The following is an 11,322-nucleotide window of genomic DNA, read 5'->3' on the forward strand; positions in this document are numbered from 1 at the left end:
CAGGGAGGTGAGGCAGTTTTCTGATGCCTTTGGAAGCTTTTCAGCATGGGATTTTTGGGTGGATGAAAAAAACTCTCATAAATAGATACAGTGATACTAAATGTATCCTGCTGCTTTGCTGAGCTCTTTTTACTTGTAAGTGTTTCATAACCCGCAGTACATTTGCATTGCAGGAATGAATGTGCTGGAGCAGAAGCTAACAGCATGGAGTGTGTGCATGTGCCAGCTGGTGAAAACCACCAAAGGTAATTCATCTGGTCACTAAAATAACCCAAACATCAACTGCTGACTCTGACAAGTTACACTGGCTCCCATGGACCCCAGAACAGTGTCAGGGCTGCTCTGCCAGTGGGACTTTCAGAAAAGTCCTTTCCTCCTCCTAGCATCAGAGGCCTATAAAAACTTCCTTTTCCTTACAAATGAGTTGCTTTGCGTGCCATTAAAAGAGAAGGAATGCCATGGCACAAAGAAATAGTCCCACTTCTCCAGGTATTACCTCTGGGGGTTAAAACGTAACCATTTCCAGGGGCATTCACAGCTCTCCATAGATTTTTGGAGATGCTGCTATGCCTCCATTCATCCCTCACTGATAAAGCCAGATGTGTATGAAGGCAATGGAAGTGATAGTCCTGAAAATACAACCCTCCACGACCACATAGCAATGCCCTCGGTGTAGTAAGGCAGGCCTGCCCTCGTTGCACTCCTCACCCTTTTGGATTTGCAGACTCAAAGCATGCACAGACGCCTTCAGTGAGACCTGAATAACCACACATGCCCCAACTGGTTTGCAAAATGTCAACTAATAGCAGATATGTTACCTGAAAAAAATCCTCATGGCATGCCAAGGACTGAAAATGATTCATGCTGAGGAAAGGTTCTGAGGTTATCTGTATGTTTTGCAAGAAATCTGGGTAATTTCCCATTAGCATGAGTTTTATGCCTTGTCTATCCGTGAATTCACAACTCAGGGGCTGGGTTGCCACATACATTTTGGTGCAGTTCCCACAATGCTTTCAGTTTTGCAGTGTTTCTAGAAACATGCTCCCTCTGCTGTCTACAGTGTGAATTATTATAATAAAAACCAGACTAAAATTCAGTTGTAATGAATTACTAGGTTAACAGTAAAAATTCCCTTTCTTTACTCCTTCGCCATACTCTGAATCCCACATCTCAATGGCACTGTGTGTACTGCATCTTTCCTAATATTGGCACAGTGTTTGTAGGAGAGGTAGTTTTCTGTAACGTAAATTATTCTTGTTTTAATTTAAATTTAAAAATGTTGTTTTAAACCTATTAATATATATATTCTCTCCTTTAGCGAACTCTGCCTCTCGTATATCCCTAGACTGTCTTATGATGGGAAGTGCTGTGGTTTTGTAGAGGTTGTGCCTCAGAAAAGAATAAGCGGTTGTGATGAAAATATTTAGTATTCTCTTGCTTATGTAAAGTCACAAAGAGTTATTTAAAATAGAGTTTCTATAAAAACAGTTTAAAAGGAGCTATTGCAGGGTTTCTTTTTTTGTTTTCTTTTGACTGCCTTCCTCTTGAAGAGTTGATAAACACTTTAAAATGCTATACAAAATCATTGTGAAAAATTACTAGATTTACATTGGGGGTAAAACTTAGTCTTATATTAGCAATGTGCTACCAAGAATTTAAACAACATTTATAAAAGAAACAAACGCCATTGGATTAGTGCCAGGAAAAAATGAAAATTAAAAAAAGAACATGTGTGCTTCCTCTGGGTATGAACCAAACAAAACTGCTCCTTCAGTCCTGCAATTGGGGGTAGGAGATGGAAAATAGGCTGCTGCAGTGGGAACAGGGAAATACAGCTCCAGCACCATGGAGGCATCCAGTGAAATCAGAGGTGTGCTTGGCACCAGGCTCAGTTTCTAAGCTTGACTCTCCTGAGTTTTGACATCGGCCAGCCCCACTTGGATAAGTACTCAGCAGCACCACGTATCTGCAAGAGAAGTGTGCTGTATCTGTAGTAGATTAATGCTTGAATTAAGATGCCTCGCACCCTCATCTAATGCCATTTGAAGATGCTGTTGAAGATTTTGTGCCAAACCCTTTGTCCGTCCTCGGGTGGCAGCTCAGTGCCAGTGGAAGGGCAGCACAGCCAGCAGCAGGTCCTTCAGCCCCTGCTCACCATGCATCCTCCTGCAGCAGCACCCGACATGGGACAAGGTGTAGAGCTGCACCCGGCCATGGGAGGCACTGTCCTGGTCCCGCCAAGCCCTACACAGGCAGACTTTTCACTAAATCTAAGAAAGCATGACTGGAAAAATTGTTCTATGAGGCCCACCCTGGTTTAAATGCATTCAATTTAATACAGGTAGGAGTATGACTCCTGCTGACTTAAAAATAGGCTTGTAAGTCCTTTGAAGCTTTTTCTGCCTAGTACTTTTTTCAGCAGGGGAAAAGCTTTATGTTCTGTGAAAGTCACTGGACCCTGCTGGACAAAATGGCAAACCCTCACATTAGGATATTTCAAAAGTAATGCTGCTATGACCATTAACAAATGAGACAGCAGGGGACGAAAATGGGTAACAGTTCAGCAATAATGTGAAAGGAAGGCAAACAGGAATGAAAATGGAACTAGGACTTTCACTGGCTAAAACAGGTTTCAAACATGGACATGATTTATAAACGTACAAAAATATTTTTATAGATCAGAATGGAGAACATGAGCTCCACTGTCCATCTCGAAAAAGAGCAGCAGCACTAGTGCAGGTATTGTCCACTATTCAACACCAGCAGATGTGGTCACCATTAACCCTTTGACAGAAATGAAGTAAGAGGAGGTCACCCTTGCAGCCCACGGACACATAGGTAAGGTTTCCTGCCTTGAAAACAACCACCTTGACTTTGGTTCAACATTTCTCCAGGAACGCTAAAGTCTCCCATTTTGTTTCGTTGACCTCTGCTAATGAACACTCAAATTGGAAATGCTGTACATCAGAAAATAAAATCATTTTCTCATGGTCCTGTGGGGAAAAAAAAAATCACAGATATATTTCACTTTATTTATTTGTTCTTCATTTTGAGAGGACATCTCAATCACACTTTCTAATTAGATCTTACAAGATCTTTCACCTGCACTGGGAAAAATAGCAGAATATTTGTCATGCATGACATACTGAATGCATTCACATCAAGTATGTTGTACTTTCAGGTTTTGAACATCATAAATAAGAGAACATTAAAATAGCTGGGGTTTTTTAACAACATCGTTACAGATCATAGCAGCTTAAAAAGTTTAACACAGGTTAATCTACTTCTAATATTTTTATTTGAAAAGGTTTTTAATAAAATTTGTAAGAGATTACAAAACATAGAGGCCCAAACACAAAATAATGCTCTAAAGTATTTCTTTCTAGTTTGTGGAGATTAAAACCCACAATGGCCTTTATGCTTTGGCTAGGGATGCAATTTTGGAATTACTTAGATGAAGGTTAGGAAATTCAACTTATTTGTGACTTTTATGCATCATGAAACATCTTTAAAGAGGTTTGGGCTTCCAGAAAACACTGGACACCCATCCTTTAAGAGGTCCTAAACTAGGGAGACAAAACCTCCATTTATTCCTGTGAATATTGGCCAAAATACTAGGGATCTGCTAATAGTTCTCAGATCTATCAAAGCAGGACACAAATGACTATAGGTTCTGTTATTTGAGTTTGGTTGGTTTTCTATTTAAAAACTTACATTCAAATGCTTTGATGGCCATGAGGAACAAGATAGTCTTGCAATGGGCAGATAAAGTCTAATTTTAGGAGGGAAAACAAAGCTATCTACAAAAAGTAGATTAATGATTAATTATTAATGAGTATTAATGATTAATGAGTATGATTCATTAATCATACTCACTGATGTAATGAAGATAAGTAGACATACTTACTGAGTATCTTCTTTTAAGAGACTGACTTTTTACTACGAAGAGGTGAAATATTGCTACAAATACTTTGTCTGATCCTACAGTGTGCAAAGTGCCCTAAACCGCTTTGTGAAATAACCAAGGAATGAAGGTTCTAGGTGCACGCGAGGAAGCACTTCAGGAGACACAGGACTAAACACATGAACAAATTGAGGTGTTGGAACATGCATTAATCCTAATCTCTTGCTATCAGGCATCAGCTCTCTGTAAGCATGCCTCCCGGCCCCAATTGAGCTCTCGTCTGAGTTAGTGCTCAGTTTCTTGGAGCTTGCAGCAGCTCAGCTGGAAACAACTCTGAACTTTCAACTTCGGGCACAGAGACTTGTGCAAAGGAGAACAAAGCAAAGTAGAAGGAAAGCTGCATTTGGACAGACACTTACTTCAAGGTTTACACTGAATTTTAATCAAGTGTCTTGTGCAGTTAAATACTAAAAGATCTTTTTAGAGCTGAAACTGAGACCTTTTTTTGTATGTTATAGGATCCATCACATATCTTTGCAGCTATCACGTATTTAAACCATGTAACTGCAAGATAAAAGTAGTCAAGATATTCTGATGGAACTAGATATAATACTGTGACAGCACATCCAAGTTGTACTGCGATCCTGGATGGCACATCAAGCTGGTGATGATTTAGTAAACACATTCAGTCCAGTTATATACTTACTACCATTTCTTGTGCCAAGTCTTTAATGTGCTTCAGTGCATGAAGGAACTTTACAACCGACTCTATGAATACATATATTCCAGCTTTCCATTTCATTTCAGTTAAAAAAAAATAAACCAGCAGCAATTATATTATAGCTTCATACCAGATATTTGTAACTTAGCTATAAACAAATGCTGATCTAAAGCTTTGCAGACAGCTCTCAGGCAAACTTAATTATTGTAGAATTTATAAGCATATGAACTACTTTTTTTTCCAGTACTACATTTACTAGTGTCTTTTAATGACAGCAGGTAGATATAAATTACATCTTTTCTGGGTTTACTCTTTAAATGGGAAAGCCAGGAAGAAGCCTGTTGTTGCAACAAAGTGTAACTATATATTTTTAAATCTTTAAGTCATGGTCTAAAGGCAAGTAAATGGAGCTGTTTCCATACAGGGGAAAAGGACAGATCAGTATTTTGTCTTTTGAATGGACTTAACTTTGGTTGCTGTCTGTTTTAAGTGTAAATTAAATCTACTGAAATTGTGTTTATGGAGGAAAGGAGGAAAATCCAGAAAAAAAGTTCGAATTCTTCTGCAGTATCAATTGGATATCCTGACCACAATTTATTCTGATTCAGATTGTCACTTGGCTGCTCTAATTGCACTGAGTCTTTGTAAGGAGTTAAATGTAAGAAGAATCTGGGCCACTGTTTAAAAAAGCCTTGACATCTCCATGTGGACCTACGCTCAGAAATGAGTTTTAGTCCGCATGACTGAGCCTACATTGAGGCCTTGTCTCATTTTTCTTAATACATACAGCCACATTAACAACCTGATATTTCTAGGAAGCAATGATTCAGCAAAGCCATTCTCATTTAATTTAAACACCAGTGAAAGTGGACTGTTCTGTGTGTATTTTAAATAACAGAAGGCAGTCTGATCTACCAGTACCTTGGGGGTGGTGGTGGGTTTTGTTTTTTTTTTTAAATGAACTTTTCAGAATCTTGCCATAAGAAACGCTCTAATGAAATTGCTTCTGTTATGATCTCCCAACAGGCAAGAAACCTCACCGTATGGTACTTTGACAGGTGACAGGGCAGAGATGGTGTAACTCTTAGGCTTTCCAGCACCACCTGTCTTGAGGCAGGCTGCTCCGAGACAGCTATCAAAGAAAAATGGAAAGTCAAAAGCTACGGGAGCAGTTCAGTGCCTGCTAGTCACCATCACATCCATGTGCTTCACCAACGCCTGTGAATTCAGCTTCACAGCTCCTTTGTGAGGTATGAAATTACTACTCCTCCTCTTGCAGAAGAACAAAGCGGTGCATAAGGAGATTACGTTGTTCTCCTGGGGTCCCACAGGAAGTCTGTGGGAAAGCTGAGGATGAATTTAATCTGTTAGCTTAGTCATGGGGCAGCTATTCTCTCCTCTTTGCCTAGAAACACTGGGCTTTCGACACAGCCTTCGTTTCTGCAAGCAGCAAGCATCCTTGACAATATACGCTGTAATATGTGGTTTCACTGTCCTGCCTCTCTGAATTTTACAGACTGGCTCAAACTGTAGAGACTTGTGCACAATAGTGAGATCATCTCACCTAGAGTTGCGGGTCAGCCTGCAAGACAAAGTTTAGCGGCAGAGCTCAGATTTCTATCTTCCCTATAGATAAGAGCCCTCTTCTATTTGCTTGCTTCCCTCCTTCAAGGAAGCATGAAAGATAATAAACACTACGAGCACAAAAGAAAAGTCAATGAACAAAAACTTCTACTATTAATTACAAACATTAGTGCAAACCACACAGCAGATTATTTTTAGTAAGCACAGTATTTCTGTAAGGAGGTCATACAGCTGAGGCTTTAAACACAGATGAAGTCACATTCTTAGCCAAATAAGTAGTCAGCTTTGAAGCTCACCCACATAAGCAATCTGGACTCTGCCGACAGAGTATTTTATTGTATGCTGTATCGTATGTATGCTATGATACTTTTATGGAAAATATATTAGTCCTGTGCTTTTATAAAATATAAATAACTAAAAAGCAATAAAGACCAAATTCCAAAGCTGAATTGCATGTTTGGCTAAAAGACTTGTCTACCATCTTAACTGCCCAGAAGGGCTTTTTAAAAAAAATTTAAACTAGCCATTTGTCTATGTGCCTAAAAGCCAACACCTAAATCCCTGCTTGACATTCAAATGCATGGCTCTGCTGCCAAAGGTGAGGCTCGCTCTTTCTTTGACACCAAATGCTCAACACTGTTGAAATTAGCTCCCATTTTTACATATTCAGATGTAGATGTAGGTGTTTGGCTTTACCTCACATCATTTGTAAACTGGTGCCTTTGTGCCTAATTAAGGGTGAAAGCTTGAAAGTTGCAGCCAGTTAAGAATGCTACAGGAATGCTGATCTCCCTGCTCAACATTTGTGTATGTTTGGCAATAGTCATCTGAAAGAAGGTGAAAAAAATCCAAGTTTGAAAAAGTATTTCTCAAAATACTTTGCTGGGTAAGGCCAACTGAGCTAGCAAATGCTGTAGTTAGTGGTCTGTATCCCCAGCAGCTGCAGCTGAATGGATGGAGTCAGAATTTGGGAAAGTGCACTTATTAATCGTTTGCTCTTTTGCAGGGACACCAGAGTTGTGCACCCTGTGTCTTCTGGAGAGACACTCTCTTCAGAGATTTTCATCCAGCCATTTTATATAGCTGTTCCTCGTCTGAATGCCTGCAGAGAAATCAGTAGGCCAAATGGTGAATATCATACAGCCATGAAAGCAGTCATCAAAGTGATCAAGTGTGACTTCCACGCCAGCATTCTCCAAGCGCTTGGCGTACATCACCCCATCATCTCGCAGGACATCATTCTCACAGGTGAGGACATAAGTCTTCGGCTGCAGCTGCAGAGTTTCATTGTCTGCAAGGAGTGGGGCTGCTCGTACATCAAGCAGTGCTGGTATCTCCTGAATGATTTCAGCCTTGCCAGTGGTTTGTATTACAGGCTTGTAGTTCTTTTTGAATGATGATGGCAATAGAGATGTCCAGTTCAGGTGTCCTCTGAAGGAGAGAGCTTGGCTGACGTCAAGGGCAGTGTGGTTGTTAATCAGCAGTGAGTGAGCCAAGTCGTAGTTGCCATTGAAATAATCTATCCAATAGTTGATCATGACATAACGAGGAAGAACAGGCATATTCATATTCTGCTGGTAAGAAGGTGTATTGAAGTCAAATGCCTGAAGGACTGGATAAATTAAAGCCTGCAGTTTCGGTCTGATGGCTAAATGCTCATCTTTGCTAAGCTGTGGGAAAAATACAGAACAGAATTAGGATTATAAAGAAAATAAAAATTACAATTATGATCTAGAACTTCATACAAGCAACAATTCATTTGTCGACTTCTAGGCTGAATTCTGCTCTTATGCAGATAATGTTGCTCTTCTTCCTGAAATACTAGCAGCCTGATCCTTTTCTTCTCTTGTAAGGATGGTCATTCAGGCAGACCCAGCATCCTGTCTTCAACAGAAATCAGTGGCAAAAGTTTATTGAAGGGTATAAGAAATAAAAAAACCCATAAATTCACATTTTTCTAACACTGTGTCCAGTTTAATAATTGACAACTGAAAGACTTCCTGAATCAAGGGAACTATGAAGTTATCTAATTGTTCTTTTTCAGCGTATTTATCTGATTTTGTTCAGCATATGCAAATTGTTGGCATCCACAGTTTTCTCTAGCAAAGGCTCACCACATGCAGAAGCACCTCTTTGTGTTTGTCTTGAACCTGCCTGCCATCTGCATTTGATTTGAGCCTACCAATTACACATTTGGTGCCCCCCAATTCTTCTACTAGAAGAATCAGCAAACACTTGTTTTGCTTCATCTTCTACACAAGATACACAGTTCTTTATCATATTTCGCCTTGTTTAAAAAGAATTATGCATCAGGAAAACAAATTAGGAACGCTTTTTCCAAAACATGGTACTATTATGTTTATCAGTCCTCAGTATCAAAACTTTTAGTGTAATTGTTTCTTATTAATTTTTTCACCCTAATTCATTATTGCAAGGTTGTCATGATAATTAGTTGTCTGGACATGGTACCGCTTTCTTATCACCAGTGGTTATGGCAATATGAAAAAAGCTAATAATAACGCTTCACTCAACCATGAAAAGTATTATTGCTTCCCCCAGGCTGCCTTTAAAATCTTTACCAGATTAAATTCAGATTACATTTAAACTACAGATACACTAAAGAAATTTCTTTAAAATTGTGAAATGCTACAGGAAGACAATTTAACAGCAGAAGTAAGCTTCATTCATTGTATTTTTTGGTCCTTCATTTGTATTTGAACGAAATAAAAACGTATTTTCAGATACAAGCACCTAAAAACAGGAAGCTAAATTGATAAACTACAGAGGTACCTAGTTACCTGCTTAGAAAAATAAAGAATTCACAGCAAAAAGGGTAAAGAAAGTAATTTAGCTACTTGCTCTTAAAATCTGGCCGATAACAAGTCATCACTGTAGTATGATACCGCAAGCTCTGTGATTCATATTGTGATGGACTCAATTTTCTTCTGTAAAGTGACTAAATGCTGGCTTTCTACCATTCTGTCTTAAGGGTTGGCACATCACCTTAAAGAATCTGTCAACCTATATGCATCATTGAATTAGGGATTGTCATAGTGTAATATAAAACACACACTGGAACTTACCTGCTGACACACAGCAGCTGCCAAATTTCCTCCTGCACTATCGCCAGAAATTGCAATTCGACTTGGGTCAACTGAGTACTCAGCTAACACATCAGGCTGCAAAAAATGCTTAGTAGCACGAACAGCATCATAGAATTGCTCAGGGAAGCACACCTCTGGTACCAGCCGATATCTAGAAAAGAAAAGAGATGAGACACACTTATTACCTTCACTGTACCTCTCCTTCAGGATTAATAGGCAGTATCAGATATTCCTTAATGCCAAATAACTATTTAATTAGGGTTAATACTATGGGAAAAATATGAGATGTGCAATACTTATGTAGGACTTAATCTTACAATTAATGATCTAATTCTGAAAGACTAGTATGAACGTACTAGATGTGACTAATTCCAAGATAGTATAAAGCTGTGTAGCACTTTCCTAGGATTTCCCAGTAGAGGATTTAATCATACGTTATAAAAATGAATGAATATTTAAAACACCCTTGGTAAGGGAGTCATCACGATCAGCCTGGTATTGATCCACATCCCCACCTTAACTAGTAACAGGGAGAGTAAGTCAGTCACGTACATGCAACAGATTCTGCTGAGCCAAACACCGAAACAGCTCTGTTTCCTAAATTTTCTTACTTACACTCAGGAGAGAATGAACCTTGCTATACCTCTGTGCCATGAAACAAACAATAACCAAGAAGTGAGGCAATACTAATTTGATCCAATGCCACATATTCAATAATTCCTCTACTTTATCAAAGAGAGGAGCAGAAATATACCCACTGCACAGGTGGAGAGACTAAGGCACAAAAAGAGCAGTCTGCCCACAAAGACCCAGTAGCTGAGTCCCGTTCATGAGATTTTCTTGGTTTCTAAATTCTAGTGCAGGAGAAGTCTGTTCATATTTACTGAATAATTTGTCATGTAAGAGTTGTTACTAGGCCTGATGGTACAAAGCATGCCTTCTGTTTGTAGCTTCTCAAACAACAGATTTTACATATTCCCAGTAGAGCTGAGCGAAATGAGCAAAACAAAATCCAGTTTTCTGATTCAAAACATTTTCTTTAGAATGTAAGCTAAAAAAAACAACTTCATATCAGAATAAATTCTAAACTTGGGTTGCAAGTTTCAAACTCCAAATCTGACCTGCTTTCAAAAAGCAATCTATATACTGCATATATAGGAGTATGACTGTCCTTTGGGAACTCTTCACAAAACTGCGTATCAGAGTGTACATAGATCATGAAAGCAAGACATGCAATTAAACCAGTGAGAAATCTAATTAGACTTGACTGATTGAGTACAAACGCCTGGACTGAAGGATATAATCGCTAAGTAGAAGAGATAAACAATAACTCAGAGAAATAGGTAGAATTAAACCACCATAAATTAGAAAAGGAATGAAAACGATTTTTTCAATGCTGTGATCACTGCTTATCTGCAATAACCAACAGCTGCTTTTTTTAGTTTTCACTGTTTCTACTAAGAAACTACTAAAAAGAAAAAAAAAAGTGGTGGCCCTTTAAAGTACGCTATAATAACTATTAAATGAGTAACATCAACTTCTTATAATTAAGTTGCAATTAGATCACAGAGCTTGGTATGTAATCAACTGCAGGTGGGAAATTTGAGTAGTTATATCAAGTGATTTGGTTTGCAAAAGAAAATATTGAAGTTGACAATAAGGATGGGAAAAGTACCAATCACATTGGAGTCATCAAGGTAATGTATTTCACTAGTTAAGAGATTTGTTTACCTTGGAATTGTTCATCGTGTTAAAAAAGCAGCCCTGCTTATCTGTTGTCTGGCACCCTGGCAGTCCTCTGCTCTTGAGTGGAGTACAAGGCTTAAGTGAGATGACTGAACAGTGGGAGATGGAGAGAGCAGCAGGAAACTGCCAGACTCCACGGTGTGTTCTGGTTAATGAGCAGGGGTAAAATGATTTGATAATTTTTATGTTGCAGATCCTTGCTCAATATGGTTTAGAAACTGTGCTTTATAGACAGACTTGAGGTGGACTTAATATATTTATTT

At 38.8% G+C, this 11,322-nt stretch overlaps 1 protein-coding gene across 1 annotated transcript; it reads right to left on the reverse strand.

Annotated features, from left to right (window-relative positions):
* Positions 1-7,261: 7,261 nt before the first annotated feature.
* NCEH1 (neutral cholesterol ester hydrolase 1) lies at positions 7,262-11,059 on the reverse strand. The gene is made up of 3 exons (XM_010019313.1): positions 11,045-11,059; positions 9,293-9,514; positions 7,262-7,879 (listed from the first exon to the last, which is right to left on the reverse strand). Exons 1-3 carry the CDS (start codon positions 11,057-11,059, stop codon positions 7,262-7,264), a joined length of 855 nt encoding a protein of 284 aa, XP_010017615.1.
* Between the last annotated feature and the right edge of the window lie 263 nt (positions 11,060-11,322).

This window comes from Nestor notabilis, unplaced genomic scaffold, assembly GCF_000696875.1.
Source record: "Nestor notabilis isolate BGI_N333 unplaced genomic scaffold, ASM69687v1 scaffold36337, whole genome shotgun sequence".
Classification (NCBI taxonomy): domain Eukaryota; kingdom Metazoa; phylum Chordata; class Aves; order Psittaciformes; family Psittacidae; genus Nestor; species Nestor notabilis.